Here is a 22671-nt window from a genome sequence, read left to right as displayed (position 1 = left end):
AGTGAGTGAAATATGTCATGCTAAAATGAACAAAAATTGAAATTAGTATCGAGAGTAAGATGTACATTTTGAAAATATAGGTATCAAAACAAATCAAAGCAAAAAATAGTATGACCAAAATAGTATTTACACCAAAAATTGAGGGATTGGTTGTGAGCAAGGAAGCGTTGAGTTGGGCGCATAAGGTCTATTTATTTTTAGAAATATATTGTTGTTCAAATTCATAAGTGTATGAATTGTCACAGGTAATATAATAACAAAACAAGTAGGTTATTCATTTCCACAATAAATTAAAAGTTATTAATATTACCAACTTCTATACTTCGATTTTATCTGAATGTCGAAATTTAATGGAGTAAAAGTAAAGAATTTAATAAAATATACGAACTACACAACTAACAAGCAACAAGGTTAAACTCAAGGAAATAAAACTCTAAAATACGACTTCACTGATGTTGTTCTTTTAACTTTTCCTACGATGAACTTTTCTAAATCAAAGTTGTTTACGAATTCTACCCTATTGAATCAAAATTCTCTTTCAACTAATAACAACTTTATTAGAAAGTTAGAGTATCTTTATCTACTTCGGCCATTCAAATAATCAAGCATGTAGAGCCCAAAATGCCATAAAATTTACAATAATCAACCTCTTTGCAAGCGTCGAGGCGTTAGGATTTTCTTTTCTTTTCTTGTGCTACTACTGTGTTTGGAAAATCTTTAAAAGGGACTCTGAAAACTAATCGTTATTTACCTACAAAATAAAATAATAATAATAATAGCATCAATAAATATAAGAAAAAATTCGCTTCATAAAAACCATAAGAGAAATTTCATTGAATAGCACAAATTTAATATGTATTTTTAAAATATCACAACTTCTCAAATATAACATAAATTTGATTTTTGTTGATGTATTTTTTATACCTCACATTAAGTTTGTATTTAATTTGGATTATCACTTCTTACAAGTTGTTAGACTTTCTATTATATTTGAAAATATAGGTTTTATTCTAAGTTATTTACCTTGAAAATAAACATGAGTGGTTCGTAAGAAACTTCTTGTTTACAGGTGAAGTATTATTCATTAATGAATAACTATTAAAAGATTACAAATTTAGAAGTTGAATAATCGTGTCCATTTTATTTCTAACCTTTATTCATGATGCTGGTGATATTTCTAACTTTGATTCTAACAAGTTTATATGGTTAACACCATTACTTATCTGTTAAAAAATAATGATTTATAAGAGAATGAACCATAACTTAAAGTTAAAGTGCATTTCATCTATATATATTTTGTTGAATTATTTTTTTGGCCTGCCCACTTTTATTTTAGTCAATTAACCTATTTGTACTGCAACATGTTAAATTATCTCACTCGTTAACCTAATTAAATGTGTCACATCAATATTTAAACGATAATGTTAACAACAATTAATTAGTTCATAGTCAAAATTAAATTAAGTTCAACACATCATTGAAATTAACCTAGGTAACTGTCCCAAGTCATGTATTAAATACGTAATTTAACTTATTTTGTTCTTTTTCAATAAGTTATTTACGTTTATGATTAGCATCTATGTTCCTACTTGTAATATTATTTATTTTCTTGACGTTTTTTCTTTCTTTTTTAAAAAATACATTTCTTACTTATATTGTATAGGTTTTTTTTTTATTCCTATAGGAAAAATAGCCAAGATAAAATGCTTAACACCTCTATTTTTTATTACTTTTTAATATTTAATATGAAAATTAATGTGTTTAAAAAATGAAAAATAAAAAGGTATTTATTCAAAAACTCCAATTATGGAACTCTTCTCTTCCACTTTGAGAAATTATCGAAGAAGTGGTGGACAAGTGGGCACATGAAAGACAAGTTGGAAAATGAATACTAAAAAGGAAAAAAAGTGGAAAATGGGAAGAAATTTTATCCACTTTCAAAATAATAATAATAATAACAACACAAAAAGAGTACAAAAATAAAAAGAAGAAAAAGAAGGAAAAGAAGAATTCCCAAGAAAAAAATAATAATAATCATTAGTAGAAGAATTTATTAAAACAAAAATAGAAAGCTATTTTTCAAAAAATTCTTAGAATGGTCTAAATTTGTTGTTCCCTTGAAAAAAAGAGTAAATTAATAAGGCGTTGTTAGCTAGAACTTGCATGGTTAAATATTCAAATAGTAGAATATATAAAGACCTCCCGCGACATATTGTTGCATTTATTAAAAAAAAAAAAAAAAGCTTCAACACCATTATTATTACATAATAGAAAGATAGAATGTAAAAGAATTATTATTAGACAATTTCATCCAAATTTTTAATTGATAATTTCAATAACATCATTAATGTAATTTTTTAAATTCAATTAACTATTTTACATTATTTATGTTCATCTTTTTCTGACAACAATTTAACTTTATCTTTGTTACATTAAAAGATTGAAAGTTGAGAATTATTCTTAGACTTTTTTTTTATTTTAGTTTATATTTCAAATTATTAAATTATTTTAATTAAAATTAATATAATATTCATGTTATAAAATTAAAATGAATCTCATGCTCTTGAAAAGTGTAATCAAACTGTGGGTTTATTTAAGCTAAAGTCATAGTCTAATAAAGTTATAGAACATATGTTTTTAAATTAATCTTCATTCTTTCTCTTCACAAAAGCAAAGAAGCTGAAATCAAGAATGAAGAGCCTTTTTGATTTGCAAGAGAGAGAGAGAGAGAGAGAAAGAACACACAGAAGAAGAACAAAGTTAACACATTCAACTTTTTTAAAGATTCTTTTTTGATTGGTAATTGGTGAGTGAAGTTTCATATATATATATATAATAATCAAACTTTGAATGATCTTCTATAACTTTTCTTTAATCTATTAAATGGAATACTGCTGAAATCTACAAACAGAATACAAGTTAGCAAAGAAAAAAACTCTTTTAAATGATAAGATGGGCGTACTATTATTCTCAATGGCATACAGTTTATCACATCCAACCATGGTTGGAACAGCTCGCAAAATCCTTCCGTTAGTCTCGATGGCATAGCCTGATGCAAAAGTTCCTCTTTTTTTATCCATCTCGTTAATCTTTAGGGAATCTAAGCTTGTCTCTACATGACCCGATCATTTAACTAAGATCTCTACGAAGTATAATAGAGATGTACTTGAGGTTAAGAAAAGATCTTTTACATGAAGGTTAGGCTAGAGATTTTTAGATTTCTTTCCTAACGTTTATGATAGGACCACAAAACAAATTCAGTTCCATGACTGATAACTCAATCGAGACATCAAAACTATATTTACAAATATTTGGTTACCTGATTCGATCATAAGAAATAGAAGCAACAGCTGGATCTCATTCCCTTTTGAATTCTCAAACTAAGGACAAGAAATATGCTCTATATGTTGCATAGGTAGAATAAAATAACTAATTAACTCAATAGAAATGGCTGTGTTTAATACAGGTAGATATGAACACCCTAAAGAAATGTTCCATTCTTTTGCATCTATGAATGATCCAATAATCAACTGCAGAAGATGGCCCGAACGGTATTTTACCAACAATGAGAGAAATCAAGAGTGTACCTTTTTTGTAGCAAAATCTTGTGCTCGACATTGGTGAAGTTTCTATCCATTTAGCACCATCTCCATAATCACATCGTTCCACGAATCGATCGGACCGGGTAAGCACCAGTGCAAGCAATCTCTCTGTACTTTGGCATTTTTGTCATGTGCAAATGGTTGGAACTCTCTGTATGGACCTGGATGCCCATCAGGCCTCAACAATGAAAGTTGGGTCAGGTCAAGAAGCTTCAGATTCAACCCGTTTTGAGACGCTTTTTCTTCTGCCTTTTTGAGCTCCTCCAACTCAACGTTGCGCAGAATCTTGGTCAGTTCTTTCAATTCAATCTCACCTTCTTTAATTGGTGCCCTTCTGTCGCAAGTTCCTCCATTGGACCATTCCCCATTCTCAAAGTGGTCAGGCGTTGATGTTCTCATAAATATCATGCCCTTGTGATTCGATGTTAAGATAAACTTTAATGCAGACCGGAACGATCTGCGATAGGCGAATTCAATTCCTAGCTCTGTAAAATTTCTTTTTGGGCAAGAATGGCAACCCAGCACTTTATTGTTTTCATAGTAGATTGCAGATTTCACAAACCATTTACCACTAGAAATTATCATGTAGTCTAGTTGGTGGAACACATCTGTCCATTTCTTATCGAGCTTGTCGAGATGAAGCTCAACTTCAGATGTTGAAACACCATTAAAATCTTCGAATATAGCAGCTTCTGCAAGGAAAGGTGACCAAATAACTGAAATAGTGAAATTATATGATGGAAACCTCCATTTTCTGTTCTTGTATCCTTCATCATGGTAGATATGGACAGCTACTTCCACCTGAGAATAAGTATACAACATCCAATTAAGCTGTCGAATCCAACATGAGAAGCTTTCAGGCATTAATGATAAAAGATCGAGTTGCTAGATAATTAGATCGGAAAATTGAAGACATGGAGAACCTCATTTTAAAAACCTAACAGTACAGCTAGCAGCTACAAGAAACCACTAACATTCAAACACAAAGTTGCCTAAACCCAACCCCAAATGAAAAAACGCTACCTAGCACTAAAACACACAAATCCAATCAGGCAAAAGGCACTTGAAGGAACCAACACCTGAAAAAGAAGCTTGTCCAGCCACACAAGAACGGCCACACCAAATCTTATAGAACTCACCTAACTAAGGATACTAATCAGATCACTTGTTCAAGAAACTTTGATGTCGAAATTGACTTCCTCGGTTAAGAAGATGATTTAAAGAGATCTTTTCCCCAAATTTTACTAAGTGAGATGTATCGCCATCAAACAGTTTAAATGCTCAACAACTAACAACAATCAGCTGACTAGAAAGTTAGCTTATCATGATACCAGTTCATATAGCTTCCATTTTACTTCTATAAATGAATATTCATCTACCATATCAGTTATTAGCAGTCACTATTGTTTGGAATGTACTTGAAACATAAAATACAAAGATATGGTAAACTTCAACTTCATAACCAAAAAAAAAAAAAAAAAAAAGGATTATGGAGCCATAAATTGAAGGCTTCAAAGATTTTTTAGATTGGATTGGCTTATCCTAGAAAAGGATGGCATGAGTTTAAAAATAACTTTTTTCACTAAACTAAACAGACAAGAAGTTGATGGTATCTAAAATACCGAGAGAAGAATGTGTCTGTGGGAAATCATAACTAAGGCACCATGAAGTCGGTAATGGTAACCTCCCTGCCACAAATTTCATACTGACATATTATTTATTACATACCGTTGAAAGCATGCACAGCAGTGATTGAACATGGTTCCGAGATATCGAATCTCCGATCAACGCCCATGTTTTGTCCCTCATCATCACAAGAAATCTTTGAGGATCAAACTTCGGTAGTTCGCAATCCTGTGGCTTCCATCTCCAGTATAGATATTCTGTATCCGGCCGCCCATTCTTCATACAATTTTGATGGGATTCAATATGAGGGCAGCTCTCATTATTGTACATAGGACCTGATGAATTTGGGATCCACTCTCCAACAAAGAGATTACACTTCCCTGCGCCAATTTTAATTCCAACCAAGTTTTTTAAAACTTCATTTTCTCAGAGAAAGAAGGGGGGTGAAGAAAATGAACAGTACACTTCTAAATAGAGAAGCAACCCATTAGTTGACAGAAGATTAATCCAACATTCAACATTAGACTCAAAAGAAAATCCTGGTAAAGGAATTTCAGCATTCCACAGAAAAGAAAATCCCCCATATTTTGATTTACAGTGCTATTTAAGAACGGCAAATAGTTACGAATCTTCGATCCTAATCCAAGCATTTTGAGAGGACAACTAGAAAATAAGTAATAGCAATATCATAAAAGAACATTGTTCATCACCTTCAAGTGGTTTCGGATCTTCATTCTTCGGAGCTTCCTGTGGCACGTTCGTCCGCAAATCCTCGGTCTTCTCAGATAAAGGAGTTCCCAAAATCCCAGGAATGTCACTCTTCTTAGTTGAAGGGATTTCCAAAATCGTGGGCGCCGCTGTCTTCTCCGTTAAAGGGGTTTCTAGAATCGTCGGCATATCATTGGAGCTGATGAACAGGAAACGAAAGGCAATACCCATTAAGAGAATAGGAAGAACGAGCTTCAGAATGAACAAATGGTTGCGTTTGAAAGGAAACGGTAGCTTCCAATTGAACTTCATCCTCCTCTTCCCCACTTTGTCTCTGAAGAAACCGGATCGCAATGTGAAGTTCGAGAAGCAACCCAATACTCTAAATCAGGGCGATTCCGTTAAAACGCATCTGGATCCGAGTTTCCCCACTCCAAAGTTCGTCGTGACAACAAAAGGGGGAAACCAAAAGAACAACAAGCAGTTGAAAAAAATGGAAGCAGATTAAGCTTCTTCTGCAGTAATTTGGGTCATTCCATTTCAATCGAGTGCAGAAGAAAGTGAAAACTAAAATTGAGCCATTAATGATTGAGAGAGAGGATACCAAGTACAAGAAGTGCGGCTCATTTGCCCAAACAAACTGAAGGGGAAAGAAAAACAAACAAATCAATATTGAATCGCTAATAATGTACTGAATGAGTAATCAAATCATAACATCATCGAAAATCTGGTAATAAGTAGGATTAAAATATTGGGATTTAAGGTGAATCTACAATTATACAATACAGCTAATGAAAATTTGTCTTTGAATTAGTTCCACTACCACTTTCAGACGTTTTACCTTCCAAAATGGACCATATTTTGATACGGCCAAAAAGGTGCAAATCGCTGCGGGGAATGGTGACGACTTTTTCCAAGAGTCGGTGGCTTTGCTTCACCTTAAAAATTCATTCTTTTTCTTGAAAATTATCGAGAATTCCTTTCATTTGTATTTACAAATATATTCACCTACATCCCAATCTTGATTATCTAGGTAGAGTTGGGAATTTTCAGGAAGAACGGTTAAAATTTATATTCAATTATTTTTTTAATTAAAGATCGAAGGGACAACTTTACGAGAAAATCTTCGGCGATGGGGTTTGAACCCATGCGCACTTATGTGCAAAAGATCTTAAGTCTTCCCCCTTAACCTCTCAGGCAAACCAGCTTATAAAATTTTATACCAGTTCTTTAAAACATACTTGTTTTAGTATTATATTTTTAATAAATAAATAGAGAAATTACATTGATCACCTTCGACTATAATAATCGTAAGAATTACAACTTCAAACTTTTAATTTCAAATATTAAATCCTCTGACTTGCTTAATTATAAAATTATCAACTTGAGTACATATTATACTCAAGGTTTACAAAATGGACATTATTAAGGTGAGTCGGTACCTATTTATCCCTATCTATACATGTTATCAAGGTGGATTTACAATAGACCTATATGAACTCAAACGTTAATATAATATAGTAAATAATACAAGAAATTTAACCAAATTTAGTAATGGTGCATTGGGTTAAGCCCCTTCCGCGGACGAAGTTTGGAGTTGCCATTCATGAGTTTTTTATTAAACGTTTACGAACTTTTTGGCTGAAGTCGACCTGCCACAGGCGCATCCGATGGAAGGCTGGATTATTCCTGCATTCTTTGGATTTTTTAAACGAAAATTTTTTATGAGGATTCGGAATATCACACATTGATCAATCAAAAAGAGATTCAACAACCTTATTATTATAAAATATGTTAAACGAAATTTTTTAAAAAGAAACAAAACTTACTATATAAATATATTTCCATTTTTATTCGTTTCAAAATATATAAGAAAAAAATATGTGTGTATATGTGTGTGTATATATATATATATATATATATATATATATATATATGAAAATTTGTTTTATATATATATATGAAAATTTGTTTTAAGGATTTAGATAGGTAAATTTTTAAAAAGGAAAAAAAAATTTAAATGTCCAACCACCCTTATTTCGAATTAAGAGAAAATTTTATTTAGGTTTAAAAAAAAAATTTGTATGTATCCGTTAATATTCAATTTACATAAATAAGTTAATTTATTAAAAAAAGAAAAAAATGTATATATTGGTAGAATATTCCAACTCTAATAATTTTGTTAGTTATGGGTTCGAACCCATGCGCACTTATGTGCAGAACTTCTCCCTTGATCTTTTGGACAAACCAGTTCATACAATTTTGTATTATTATTTTAAAAGATTTAATAGTATTTTTTAATAAATAAATAGATAAATTACATACAGCCATCCTCAAATATAATAGTTGTAATATTACAACCTCAAACTTTTAATTTTAAACATTAAACCATCTCATTTAGCTAGACAACTTGCTTAATCATACATACAAATTAACTAAAACTTATTTAATTTAAGTATTTTATCTACTAAACTATATATATATAACAAAACTTGTAGTCTTTTTTGACTTATCATTTAGCTTAAAAATCCACCATCCTTTCCTTTCGACTAGCCTGGCCAACCACAAGATATTATAAAAAGAAAAAAAATTACTAGCTATGAGATATGAACCTATCTAACCCTTAACATGGACGGATATACGTTGAGGTCATTGTGTATGGTAGACCACAAAAAAAACTTCTAGCCTATTTAGCGAATGTGCAACTATGTAATCTTGCCTTCGAGAACCATTATTTGAACGGCCAAACTTCTAAATTCTTATATCTTTTGTTATATTTGTTATATTTTTGTTTTTTAAATTAAAAATTTTATACTGTAAATTATATTTTATTTAATGAATTCAAATCCGGAGATGTTTCAAATTTAGTTTGTATAAGTAATTGAATCCTTAACTTATTTTGAACAACCTAAAACTTTTAAATTAACTTATTTTGTATCATTTTGTTTAAATATAATTGTTTTAATAATATTTTCCTTTAGTAAATAAATAGGTAAATTACATACCACAAACCTAAGGATTACAACCTCAAGCTTTTACTTTGAAACATTAAAAAATTGCTAGGTATGGGTTCGAAACTCATATACTTTTATGTGCAGAATAAAGTCTTCCCCGCCCCGGGCAAACCAGCTTACAAAATTTTGTATTATTTTTGTTTTAAAAATACTTGGTTTTAATAGCATTATTTTAGTAAATAAATATAGGTAAATGACATATAGCACTCTCAAATATAATATTTGTAAAAATTACAGTTTCAAATTTTTAATTTCAAATATTAAACCCTGATCTCTCTTATTAAGACAACTTACATTTTTTTTAACCTACTTAGACAACTTAATCATATAAATTAACTCCAAACATTGGACAACAGAGGCATTGGTGTTCGATTTATTAAAAAAGCTGCAGTAAGCACGCAATGACCCCAAAAGCATAAAGGGACCTTAGACTGAAAGAAAAGAGCCCGGGCAACATTGAGAAGATGTTGATGCTTGCGTTCTACAACGGAATTCTGTCGAGGACGATCAACACAAGAAAATTGATGCAAAGTTCCCGTGGAAGCAAAAAATTCAGTAAATCGAAGTTCAGGAGCATTCGAAAGACTTTGATAATCTTTGAAAATTGTGTCTCAATCATCTTAAAAAATCGAGGAACTATGGTTAAGACATCAGATTTTTGCTTCATGAGATAAATCCATGTAAATCGAGAACAATCATCCACTAAGGTCAGAAAATATGTATATCCATCAAATGTGGGGTGTTAAAAGGACCCCAAATATCACAGTGTATTAGATCAAACACAGAATCAGAAACATGATTATTTGCTGAAAAAGAAAGACGGCGTTGTTTAGCCAATGGGCATATATGACAAACATGAGATGAACCATTATCAGTAATATTCAAAAACTGTTTTAATAAGGCAAGACGAGTAGGGGAGAGATGCCCCAAGCGTTGATGCCATATATCAGTAGTAACAAGGCAGGTAATGACTGAATCGGGTTGAGATGCAGGAGAGGAAGACACCGGCAGGCAAGCAATGGACAATGGCGGTGTAAGAAAATAAAGTCCATTTAAACATTCAGCCCTGCCAATCATTCTCAATGGTGACCTGTCCTGAATAAGACAAGAAGTGCCAGAAAATTCAATGGAGAAACAATTATGTCGAAGCAGTGCACTCACAGATAGGAGATTATAAGTGAACTCCGGAACAAGGAGGACATCATGAAGTATAAGAGCATCGGATAACTGAACAGTCCCAATAAACTTGACAGAAATCCGAGAACGGCTTGGTAAAACAACAGCAGTGTTACAAGCAGGACGCATATCTAGAAAAAGAGTCTGTTGATGACATATATGACTAGAAGCTCCGGAATCGATTATCCAAGTTTTCTGATTAAAAACAGAAGAAGAAACCATTGAAGAACAGGTACCTGCAACATGATTCATAGGCGTGATGGTCTCTGGTTTAGCAGCCTGAAGGTGAGATTGAAGCATCTCCATAAGTTGTGAGTATTGGCTGGAATTGAGGCTATTAAAGAAAGCAGGCGAACTATTTGATGGTCGTTGAATGGCAGGGGATGAAGTAATATCAACATTCTTCTCAGAGACCTGATTAGCCACAACGCCATTGGAATGAGAGGTTCCATTGGGATTATGCAGTTGGCCGATCCTAGCAGCAGGATTATTAGCACGATATCCTGGAGGATAACCATGCAATTTGTAACATTTGTCAATTACATGTCCACGAAGGCCGCAATGAGTACAGAAGGATCGATTATCCTTTCGGCGAAATTGAGTAGCACTATTTCGCTTGGAAATTTCAGCAACAGCCATGGCCATCGAAGGAAGAGGAGGATTGATGGTGCCTATAGCACGTTGACGTTCCTCTTGGATGAGTAATGAAAAAACCTTGTTCATAGGTGGAATTGGATCCATAAGAAGAATCTGGGCCCTAATTTTGGCATAAGATTCGTTAAGCCCCATGAGGAAAGTCATAACATACTCTGATTGAAAGAATTCCGAAAGAGACTTCAATCCAGAGCATGTGCAGTCAATAGTCGGTCGATAATCCGTAAGTTCTTGCCAGACAGTCTTTAATTTCGTATAATAAGCTTCAATAGACAGAGTTCCTTGGATTGTAGTAACCAATTCCTTACGAAGTTGGAAGATTCGCGGAGCATCGCTTTGTTGAAAGCGCTCCTTAAGCTCATCCCAAATATCCTTCGCAGATCCAGTATAGATGATGCTCGCGGCTATCTCCTTTGAAACCGAATTGATAATCCAGGAAGTTATTATGTCATTGTTGCACTTCCACGCTGCAAGCAAATTTCCATTAGGTTTCTTGATAGTGCCGTCAATGAATCCGACCTTGTTCTTTCCAGAGAGTGCGATCAACATAGATCTGCACCAAGCAATTGTTGAGTGACGAGCATAGTAGTCGGAGCGGTGGAATGGTGGATTAGGTATGGATTGAGTTGTGACTCAATAGTCGTCGTACCTGCTGTACTTGAAGTAGGTACAGAAGAAGTTATTTCCTGATCCGCCATGAACGCAAGGAAGATTTCTATGAATCTTCACGAATCCTCAAAAAATGCAAGGAAGCGAAAAAAAATTGCAGAGAGCGCTATGCTCTGATACCATATTAGTCGCTAACAAATTGGAGAGATGTGAAAACTGTATTATTTCTCTCTACAGAATTCATGATCTATTTGGTCAGTCTAAATATAATTAAAGCTGTAAGCTTGTATCATAACAAACTATCTAACTACCATAGTATTAATTAAACTATGGTTAACAAACTATGGTTAACACTAATAACTATATTTCATAGAAAACGAAACTTCTAGTCTCTTCGACTTATCATTTAGTTTACAAAATCCATCACTGCTTGGATCAGCCCAGCCAACCACAAGCTATTATAAAAAAGAAAATTAAAAAAAAAAAAAAAACTGTTACTGGTCTTGCCAGCACTTGTGTGCAAAAGATTTAAGTCTTCCCCTTAACCTCTTCGGCAAACTAGCTTTTAAAATATTATATCATTTCTTTTATATCTGTTTTAATAATATTTTTAAGTAAATGAATAGATAAATTACATAGAGCACCCTTAAGTATAATAATTATAATAATTATCTCTCAAAACTTTTAATTATATTTCAAACAAAAAAAAGTTTTTAACTTACTCAGACAACTTACTTAATTATATATATAAATTAACTGTTCTACTAATTCGGCCAACCATGGGATATTATAGAAAAAAAAATACAATTAATATATAGGATTCAAATCATGCACACTTATGTGTAAAAGATCTATCTGAATGATGTTATAGCGGATGAAAGAGTATGCAGAAGATTGAATGTCATGTTCAAAGCTCCTGAGAGATTAAGGGAATAAACATTGGTGTATACGAGTATATTCCACTCCAGAGCCTAATATCACTCTTCACGAAAATTTTTGGGTTAAAATTCGTAAAAAAAATACCATTTTCAAAAGAAAAAAGGCAAACCCCTTGACCACTATGGTAAACCAACTTACAGAAATTTATATCATATTTTTAAATATGTCCGTTTTAATAGGTGAAATTACATAAAAGCACCTTCAAATGTAAGAGTCCTAATTATAACTATACTGCATCTTCAAACGGTTAATTTCAAACATTACATTCTTTTAACTTACCTAAACAACTCCATTATATAAATTAGTTGCAACTTAATTACTTAATTATACAAATTGGTTCAAATCACAATATTTTTTTTTTTAACAATGTCATGATTAATTAAGCATAATAAATGAAAGGAAAAAAATGACCCCTCCTAGCCCTCCAAATACTTAGAAACTTAGCACTCTCACATATTGTCATGCCCGATCCCCACCAAAGATTTTATTTTGTAAATTTTATAAAATATATACTTGTTTGAACAATCTCTTTTTCAATAAATAAATCTAACAACTTTACATTAACAAATAATTAAAGAATTAATTGAATGGTAAAAAACTAGTGGAGAATGTTCCTATGCAAATCAAGACGCATATTTTTAAATAAATATTACTTAAGCTACATTGATATGCAATTTTGAATAGAAAATGTTGTCTTAACAAAATTGAATATAAAAAAGTTTCACAAATTACATATTTTTACCACCGTTGAATTTTATTCCCTTTTGTGCCGATGTTATTTCAAGAAAAACATTTATTGGTTTGAATTTATCTTGAAATGACTCATATAGCTGGTTTGGTTGATCTGTAGCAAGGATCTCCTTAACTCAAGAGGGTTGGGTTAAAATTTTTGTACCTTCTTTATGTTTTTCAATATTATTTATTTGACTTCTATTCATGATGAAATCATACTCCGATGAAATTATTGATTCCAACAAATAATACAAAAAGTACTGTCATCTCTACATTGGACCACCTCAAAACAAGAAAACTAAAGGAAAAAAAATGAAGAACAATAGATGGTATTAGTTAATTTGAATGCATATATTGAACACATTCAAATGCCTAAATTATACCAAAGCTGTAATGAAGAAAAATTTTGTGGGAAGCTGGTGTACCTCGACAAAGATCCCAAGTTTCATATTCGTAAGAGGGAAGTCATGATTCCCTCTGTGTTGTTAGGGTGCTCATATTCAAAATTTTTTTGCTTCCATTTCTACCATTTTCTTAATAAAACATTAAAACAAATCCTAAATGGGAAGGAATGATTCTTTAGTTTGCATCAACATACTAAATTTTTTTTTATTGACGTGTTGACATTTACATCAATATTTCAATAGGTTTATGAATTTGACATCAACATAAGGGATGAATCGACATTTTCATAGTATCGTAATAAAAAAAATAATGTCAACTGGACATAAATTTTAACTTATTTAAAAAAGTAAAAACTTAGATAACATTTGTTAAGAAATTTTTATTAATATGATTTTTCTAGAAGTATTCATCGATAATATCATTATCGAGGCTTTATCAATATTTCTATAAAATTAAAAATATTAACCATATTTGTATTACATGATATTATATTACGAATTTGGAAACCACGAACAGTAAAATTACGGTCAGAATGTCAGATTCACATTGGAGGGCCATACTCTCTGAGTGAACCCTATTTCGTCATTACGATCATCCAATCACTGGATGGCTTACACGTGTCCCTTAACTTTCCCTCCCAAATCTAAGCCGCTTAGATGAGTTGGCCGCGTTTCCAGGGGCCCCACACTGTCTTCCCGACGTGGCATCACCACAACCTATCGTTAGAACCCCTGAAGCTGAAGCTGGATGTTTTTAAATATTAATTTTATATATTTTAATAATATTTCCACTGTAGTTCTTGCTATATGTTTCGGGAAGTGTAATACTTATAATTAAATTTGATTCAATGAACAAGAACAATCTATGATTTAAACTAAAAATCAATGAATAATTTAAAATTTTTTTGTTTAATGGATGGCTCTAATTTAATCATCTATTTTTTTTATAATAAAGTTTTAAATGGAGGCACGTGAGGGAAACTTTATCCGAAGAATTTCCGTTTTCTTTTAACTTAAAAAAATAAAATAGTTTTTTTTTTCCTTCGAAATTGAGTAGAATTTAAATTTCCGAACTATTAGAATCCATAGACAAATAAAATAAAATAGTTATACGAAAAAAATTACCAAAAGAAAAAAAAATTATAAAAGAAAAACAGGAATTTTTTTCTCTCTTTTGTTGCGGATGAGAAAGCGAGGCAAAAAGATATTTTGTTTTCTGCTTTCTATCAGCTGTCACACGCATCTCTCTCTATTTTCTAGGGTTTCTGCTCTGCTTAATTTCTGGTTTATCTTCTGCGCTTTTATTGCTTTGGTGTGCTTCTCAGCTCGTCGGATAATTGCTGAAGTAGATTGTTAGTTGAACTTTTTTTCTTAATTATTACTTTTTTTTTTCTGGCGGGGAATTCATTACTGTTTGGCTGCTGGGAAAGTGAAGATGAATTATGGATGGAGGTGGCAGTTTTTATATTGCAGTTCTTCTGTTTCCGTTTTGATAGATGGAGAGAATTCGTGCTGGGGGCAGGTTCGAGGTGAGTTCTTCCCGTAATTTAAGCTATGTTCGAGTTTTGGAATGTTAATTCATTTGCTCCAATTAAATTATGGTTTCATCATCTAGATGGAGCACTAGCATTATCGGCCGTTTCATATCCACACCTGTCAAATTTCAATCATTGTTCTACTCTATTAAATCAGTTTTTTCTTTTCAGGAATTAGTTTTACTTCTACTGATTTTGGTTGTTGTTAGTCCTTTTTGTTTCCTGCTCATAATGATTGGAGCTAGGGAGTGGATAGTTTAATCACCATTCTTAATGGATGCTTTGCGTGTGCTCCTCCCTATTGTGTGTGTGAGTGAGAACTGGTTCAAGTTCTATACTGATGAATCAATTGCGCTTCCTTCACGTCTGCATCTTTAACCTTGAGTTTCCTGTTTCCGTTGCTCAATTTTGTTGAATGGCCTATTTGTTTCCAGCATATGTTGTTCCTTTCAATCTGTTAGTAATGTCTAAAATTTATAATTACGGTTCTTTTTCTCAAAGAAGATTATTTCTGTCTGGAGTTTTCAAGAATTGAAAAAATTGGTTTTTGGCTTGTGGTATTGACTTCGCAAGTTGTGTTGTGATAGCAGGGCAATCAAGTATGTGATAGAATGAAGTTAGTCTGGAGAGGATGGAAGAAGTGAGCGAGGAAATGATGCTATTGGACGCAACAGAGGATGTGCACGTCCAAAATAAGGTTAGGCAAGATGCTCAGGAGGGTGATTATATGCTGAAACCTGAAAATGGCAACATGGTTGAATCACAAGAAATGCTTATACCTATTGACGGTGGCTATTCACAGGATTATCCTCATGAATTTACTGACATTTTAGAGGGTAAGAATCTGAATAGGTGTATAAGCAATGTGAAAGTATCCGATCAACCGGAGTGCAGTCCTCACTGTATGGATGATGCTGGTGTGATGGTCGAAGAGCTAACATTGAGAAATCACAATGGTTCCAATTTAGCAATTATTGGTACATCAAACAATAGAGCGCGGCTGCTTTCTAGGCATAGTCAGTGGCAACATCTTTACCAGCTGGCAAGTGGTTCAGGAAGTGGGAGTTCACGTATTGATACTTCTTACAAGAACAATGGTCAGGCAGTATCCACTGGCTTGGATAATGGTGGGTACACATCTTTTCCTGAGGGTTTTGCTGGAAAAGTCAGTCATAATGATTGTGGAGAAGAATTGGTAGAAATGAAGGCTAATGACAATAAGGGTGGTGATACTCATGGCAGCATTCGGACCAAGATTCTATCAAAATCAGGCTTTCCTGAATTTTTTGTTAAAAATACCTTGAAAGGCAAGGGTATCATTCATAGAGGTGTACCACTGGAGGGCCTTAATGTTGAACATAGAAACCCTAAGAATGTGAGGAATGCTGGGGGTATTACATTGGCATCTGACTCATCATTACAGCATGAGGTTAAAACTGTCATGCCCCCTTTGTATAAGAAATCTGAGCGTCAACTTCGGGGTTCTGCTTTAGATGGGATTAGTCTGAGAGAATGGCTTAAAGTTCCCCACCACAAAGTAAATAAAATTGAATGCTTGTATATATTTAGGCACATAGTTGAACTGGTGGATCATTCTCATGCTCGGGGGGTTTTGTTTCATGACTTACGTCCATCTTCTTTCAGGATATTGACGAAAAATCAGGTGAGGTACTTTGGATCTTTTATTCAAGGGAAAATCTCAGAAAGTCTTATGGTTAAAGATAGTCAGTATTCAGACAGCCGTCTGATTCGGAAAAGGCCATTAGAGCAGGGAAACTTTTTGTCATTTGGTGCATCTTCGAAAAAGCAAAAAAATGTCCAGAATACGAGTCTTATGGCCCGGCACTCTCATTTTGCTTTTAAATCTGGTGCCATTCTTGAAACTGCAAATACTAGGGACTGCAAGAATGAACATTTCGTAGAACAGGGGGTTTGGAGCAAGCCTGCTGGCCCTTGTGCGTATAATTCTGCTCAGACTCCAGTAAGTGACCAATTGGAAGAGAAGTGGTATGCAAGTCCAGAGGAACTTGATGCGGGATGCTGCTCAGCTAAATCAAATATATTCTCTCTTGGTGTTCTTCTTTTTGAGGTGAGAAGATAGTTGTGGTTTAATTGATATGAAGAAGTTGAAAGTGTTTTCACTCATTAATAGAATGTTGAAAATGCTACTATCAATTAATTGGGGTTAAAAGAGTTTTTATCCAATATCCATGAACTAGAATGTTAAAAGGTGCTTTTTCTCTATAAAGGTTGAGTGAAACTGTTGATAAGTAGAAATTTTCTCAAAGGTTCGATCAACCTAGGATGTGCAGCTATGCATGACTTTAGTTCTTGTTAGTGTCACTGTTCCATAAGTAGATGTTGAGGCATAATTCTAATTTGTGTTTCTGCACTTGATTAATAGCCTTTGGGCGTGTAAAATTTATAATATATTAGAACTTTCCATGTTGGTTGCTTTCTTGAACTGATTCCTGTCACGTTTAGCCTATTATGGTTTCGTTTCACCCCGGTCCCCCACCCCTCATCTCTCTCTCTCTCTGGTGGTGGTGGTGGGGGGGGGGGGGGGTGTCTCCCATCTCTTGTGCTCAATTACTTTCTAGCAGTCCTGAAAATGGCTCTTAAATGCATATGTTTTATTTCTTTCAGTTACTCGGGAAGTTTGAATCAGATGGCGCACTTGCTGCAGCAATGTCAGATTTGCGTGAGAGGATTCTTCCTCCTAACTTTATAGCAGAGAATTTGAAGGAAGTTGGGTTCTGTCTTTGGCTAATTCATCCTGAACCCGCATCTCGTCCGACGACAAGGTAATTGTGGTCTACCTCAGATCACAAGTCTTTGTGTTTGAATGAACATTATATATTAAGAATTAAATACTTATTTAAGAGTGTCATCCTTCATGATTTGGTAAAAGGTGTTTTGACTGAAAGGGCTTGATAGATCTTAAAAAATGTAGATGTATTCGAAGCTTGACAGTTCTAACTTATGACATTGGCATGCAATCTAGGTAAGTATATGTTGACATGTCCGCATATCTTGAATCATATATGTTATGTCATGCATGTAAAAATGAAAATCATCTTCATGCAATATTACTTACCAAATCCACTAGTTTAGTTGGGTTGTTACTCTCTCTTTCGAGTACAACATGTGGGGGTGGGGGATCGAACTCTCAACCTAATGGTTGGAGGTATATGCCAATTACCGCTTAGCTATGCTCTTTTTTTTATTGTCCCTGTTTGTTTGTTTTGCAAATATATGCAAAGTTGGCCTCTTTTTGTTACATCGTACTATGGTCTTTCAAGCTCAGGCAACAAATATTCCTTCTTAATGGGAAACGATTGGAGAAGAGATGACGTTTTTGTGTCTATCATTTCTTTTTATTCAATGTGCTATCAGATCTTTGGTTCTTGAGGTTGGACTGTGGGAGTTGTATCCATATTTTGGTCTGAAAATTGAGTATATTGTTTTAAGCTGGTGGATTAGAGGAAAATTCCAGTTTATTTCAAGTAAGAGGATAAGAGGTTTTCTGTTTTCCCTAGTCATGGACTTTAGCATCTTTATCATTTTGGTGCCCTCTTATAGTTTGTAGCTTAAATTATTTTTTTTTAAGGGAACATCACACGTATAGAGGTGGGGATTGAACCTTCGACCTCTTCGAAAAATGCCTTAGTCATTAAGTTATGTTCATATTGGCCTGAACTCGACCACTATTTCAGTTTCGTTCCTGTAGTTTAAAATTAATGAAGGTTAATGGATTGTGGATATGGCAGCAAGTTTAACAAGATGCGATTAGGTGACAGTTTTTTAATGGGTTCAGAATTAGGGCTGAATTTTTTAATTGTTGCCAATAGTTTCAGAATTAAGCTAATTTTTCTAATTTATTATATCTGGTTAGGAAAGAAGGGAAAATCTGGAAGGCAAAAAGGAGCGTATATTGGATCGTAGACTCTGGGTTTGTGGTTAATACATCCGTCTCTTGTCAGGAAAAAAAATAATAAATAAAAAAAAGAGAGAAAAAATATTTATATATATACTCTGTGTGGGTCTAAGGTTGGTTGACAGTCTATGGCACATTGTTGTCAAATAAACATCAGCTGTCTATGGCAGGGACCATTGTCAGGAATGAACTAAACAAAGTTTAGGGGCAAAATTTAAGGTATGCAGATGAAATTGATACAATGGTCAAAGAAGCACCTGAATTGGAAAGTAATTTAACTGGATTTCTATTAATATTGCTTGGTTACTTCTATCTACTGATGATTAAATGAATGTTCATGTTTTCTTTGTTTGTGATCTTTATTCATTTTTCCTGTATGTAAAATAACCTGATTTTAGAATTTCTGGATGGACAGGGAAATTTTAGAATCAGAAATAATTAATGGAATGGCAAGTTTTACGGCAGCAGAAATTTCAACATCTATTGACGAGGAAGAGGCTGAATCGGAGTTATTATTGCAGTTTCTCGCATCATTGAATGAACAGAAGCAGAAACAAGCCTCAAAGTTGGTGGATAATATTCGGTATCTAGAATCAGATATTGAAGAAGTCAATAAAAGACGCAGTTCAGCCAAACCCTTGGATAAATCTGGCTTGTGTAATACCCTGGATCAAAGGGATGATTTGATCTTTCGTGGAGGATATATAAGTTCAGATGTGCGCCCTCAGGTGACGATATCACATATTAATGAAGAGAGAATAGCAAAGAATATAAGTCAACTTGAAAGTGCTTATTTTTCCATGCGATCAAAAGTCAATCCTTCTGAGAATGATAGAGCAATACGGACAGATAAAGATTTATTGAGAACTCGTGAGAACTGCTATCTAACACAAAAAGATGATGAGAGGAGTCATGGTGATCGTTTAGGTGTCTTTTTTGATGGGTTTTGCAAGTATTCTCGTTATAGTAAGTTTGAAGTACGTGGGGTACTAAGAAATGGCGATTTCAACAGTTCCTCGAATGTAATCTGTTCCTTGAGTTTTGATCGGGACGAGGACTATTTTGCTGCTGCTGGAGTGTCAAAGAAAATAAGGATATTTGAGTTTAATTCACTCTTTAATGAGTCAGTGGATATTCATTATCCTGCAGTTGAAATGTTTAACAGATCAAAGCTTAGCTGTATTTGCTGGAATAGCTACATCAGGAACTATCTGGCTTCAACTGATTATGATGGTGCTGTTAAGGTATGTTTCCTGTTATGCCATGGAAATTACAGACATAGCCTAGCACCATGTCTTTTTTTTTTAAGTTATGCCTAAGTTATTGAGATTGTGTTGAATTTGTAAGGCTAGAGTATTGTTACCTCATAGTCTGCCTAGATTTGTATGGGTCCCTTGTTACTCTTTAGTGATTTAACTTTCATGATTCTGAGCTAGTAGTTTCGTAATTTTAACATCTGAAACCACTTATACTGTTCAATACGTGCTATCAGATGTATACTTCTGCTACATTCTTCAACTCCTACTATTATTATTATTCTTTTTTGGGTATCACTCTCAATTCCATTTTCTTGAATCGCTTTCCAGTTATGGGATGCAACTGTAGGTCAAGAGGTTACTCAATTCAATGAACATGAGAAGAGGGCATGGTCTGTTGACTTTTCCCAAGTGCATCCTACGAAATTGGCCAGTGGAAGTGATGATTGTGCTGTAAAACTTTGGAGTATTAATGAGGCATGGCTCTCTCTCTCTTTCTCTCTCTCTCCCCTTCTCCTTCTCCTTTCTTAAACCTCCTGGATTATTTCTCTCTCCTCTTCTTTCCCATTTTTCTTTATTTAATATTAGTAAAGGAAGAGAAGCTCCATTATTTTTTTTAATATGACCATTAAAAGTGCAACTAATAGTTATTCCCGAGTAATTTTCTCTCTTTTGGATAGATATTTTGTTTGAAAAGAATCACCGTTTTTTATATTTTTATTTACTAGAACACGTGGACTTGGAACTTCACTATTTCCAATAAAAAAAGAGCTGAAAAGCTTGAAGAACCATTCTTGATTCGGTTCCTCAAATGTAAAATGTTAAGAATTTGGCGTGATCACATGTTAAATGTAAATGCCGAATAATATCTTTATTTCATCGTTTACTTTGTTACTTATAAAACTTTCTTGGTCCTCTTGATTTCTTCTTGAACTAATCGATCATTGTGATTAATTTACTGCAGAAGAACTGTTTGAGCACTATCAGGAACATTGCAAATGTCTGCTGCGTTCAGTTCTCTGCTCATTCAACTCATTTGCTGGCTTTTGGGTCTGCTGATTACAGAACCTACTGCTTCGATCTTCGGAATACTAAAGCCCCCTGGTGTGTATTGGGTGGCCATGAGAAAGCTGTAAGCTATGTGAAATTCTTGGACTCGGAGACCCTTGTTTCTGCATCCACCGACAACACGTTGAAGCTATGGGATCTCAATAGAACCAATCCTACCGGCTTGTCTACCAATGCTTGCAGTTTAACTCTCAGTGGTCACACTAATGAAAAGGTTGGTCTCCTTTTATTTCTCCGAACCCCCTTCAAATTAAGAATATATAAGTATATTGAATTGGCTTCTTCATTATTTTTGTCCTTCCACTGACTGAATTCTCTGGTCTCCTCTACTGCCAGAACTTTGTGGGTTTATCCGTTTCCAATGGCTACATTGCTTGTGGTTCAGAAACAAATGAGGTATGTTTTTTATCTTCTTCGGATACAAAATCGTTCTTCATAACAAATGGAAGAAACTCCTGCACTAAGATTACGTCTCTCTCATGTATGGCATATTTTGAACTCTTCTCCAGGTATATGCTTACCATAGGTCTCTGCCAATGCCAATGACTTCCTCTAAGTTTGGTTCTATTGACCCGATTTCTGGAAAAGAGACCGAGGACGACAATGGACAGTTTGTTTCAAGCGTATGCTGGAGAGGAAAATCCGACATGGTTGTGGCAGCCAATTCGAGTGGGTGTATAAAAGTACTCCAAATGGTTTGATGAGTGTGAAAACTGATCCTCTGAGATAACTCGACCAATATGGTCATCTTCAATCGCTTTACAGCTCGTGAATTTGACAGAATATCTGAACTGAAGCCCAATTCTGAGACTAAACATAAAAATGGTAACAGCACTTACATTTTTCTTCTCATATTTCCATTCTTCCACGCGTTCCCCTCTTCAGTTGAGCCCATATGATTGAAAAGCTGCCTCAGATTTTTTAGTGACTGTATATATTAAAAAAAGAAAAGAAATATATATGTCTCTGAAGTCTCAAACACTGGTTCTAACTGATAATTTATTCAATTCTTTTCGTGATTGTAATTTTACCCAACAGCTAGTTATAAAAGCTGCATTAAGAAGCAGAATGGTTGCCATATTGAGATTGAACACTTGCTATCTGGTTTGTGATTTTCTCCTTAAGCAGAATGGTTTCCATTTCTAATTTCTAGAATATTGTTGGTTTGGATTGCGGGTTAATTCAGCCACAATGGATAATGGGATATCCATTCTGATTCTGACCTTTGGCTTTGGCTGCTCATGGAGGATTCTAGACCATATATTTACTAGTGAATTTTTAATTGATTTATCTATTACTATGGTTTCTTTTATATTGCACAGCTCAACGGAGTAATCCCTATCTTGGTGATTTGTATTATAGTAAATAAAAAAAAATCATATTTATTACTCTATTTCACTATTTTATTTAT

The 22671-nt window shown here is 33.8% G+C and overlaps 3 protein-coding genes across 6 annotated transcripts; 1 reads left to right on the top strand and 2 right to left on the bottom strand.

The window, feature by feature from the left end:
* Positions 1-3331: 3331 nt before the first annotated feature.
* LOC111015338 (protein trichome birefringence-like 24) lies at positions 3332-6907 on the bottom strand. Of its 2 annotated transcripts, XM_022290338.2 has the most exons (4): positions 6778-6907; positions 5939-6576; positions 5331-5608; positions 3332-4403 (listed from the first exon to the last, which is right to left on the bottom strand). In XM_022290338.2, exons 2-4 carry the CDS (start codon positions 6246-6248, stop codon positions 3630-3632), a joined length of 1362 nt encoding a protein of 453 aa, XP_022146030.1. In that variant the 5' UTR covers positions 6249-6576; positions 6778-6907; the 3' UTR covers positions 3332-3629. The 2 variants fall into 2 exon arrangements, with proteins under 2 accessions (XP_022146030.1, XP_022146029.1); XM_022290337.2 differs by lacking the exon at positions 6778-6907 and having other exon boundaries at positions 5939-6718.
* A 2741-nt stretch (positions 6908-9648) lies between these two features.
* LOC111015239 (retrovirus-related Pol polyprotein from transposon RE1) lies at positions 9649-11665 on the bottom strand. Of its 2 annotated transcripts, none has more exons than XM_088124814.1 (2): positions 10363-11665; positions 9649-10257 (listed from the first exon to the last, which is right to left on the bottom strand). In XM_088124814.1, exons 1-2 carry the CDS (start codon positions 11327-11329, stop codon positions 9659-9661), a joined length of 1566 nt encoding a protein of 521 aa, XP_087980940.1. In that variant the 5' UTR covers positions 11330-11665; the 3' UTR covers positions 9649-9658. The 2 variants fall into 2 exon arrangements, with proteins under 2 accessions (XP_087980940.1, XP_022145891.2); XM_022290199.2 differs by having other exon boundaries at positions 9807-10045; positions 10363-11662.
* A 2972-nt stretch (positions 11666-14637) lies between these two features.
* Positions 14638-22351, top strand: SPA2 (SPA1-related 2). 2 transcript variants are annotated; one of them, XM_022290236.2, is made up of 8 exons: positions 14638-14993; positions 15590-17088; positions 17646-17803; positions 19352-20180; positions 20523-20669; positions 21157-21474; positions 21597-21656; positions 21770-22351. In XM_022290236.2, the coding sequence occupies exons 2-8, from the start codon at positions 15631-15633 to the stop codon at positions 21959-21961; spliced, it is 3162 nt and encodes a 1053-aa protein (XP_022145928.1). In that variant the 5' UTR covers positions 14638-14993; positions 15590-15630; the 3' UTR covers positions 21962-22351. The 2 variants fall into 2 exon arrangements, with proteins under 2 accessions (XP_022145928.1, XP_022145929.1); XM_022290237.2 differs by having other exon boundaries at positions 15587-17088.
* The last annotated feature ends 320 nt before the right edge of the window (positions 22352-22671 follow it).

This window comes from Momordica charantia, assembly GCF_013281855.1.
Source record: "Momordica charantia cultivar OHB3-1 chromosome 6 unlocalized genomic scaffold, Mcharantia_2.0 BLBB01000006.1, whole genome shotgun sequence".
Classification (NCBI taxonomy): Eukaryota; Viridiplantae; Streptophyta; class Magnoliopsida; order Cucurbitales; family Cucurbitaceae; genus Momordica; species Momordica charantia.
This window is presented reverse-complemented; position numbering and strand designations above follow the sequence as displayed.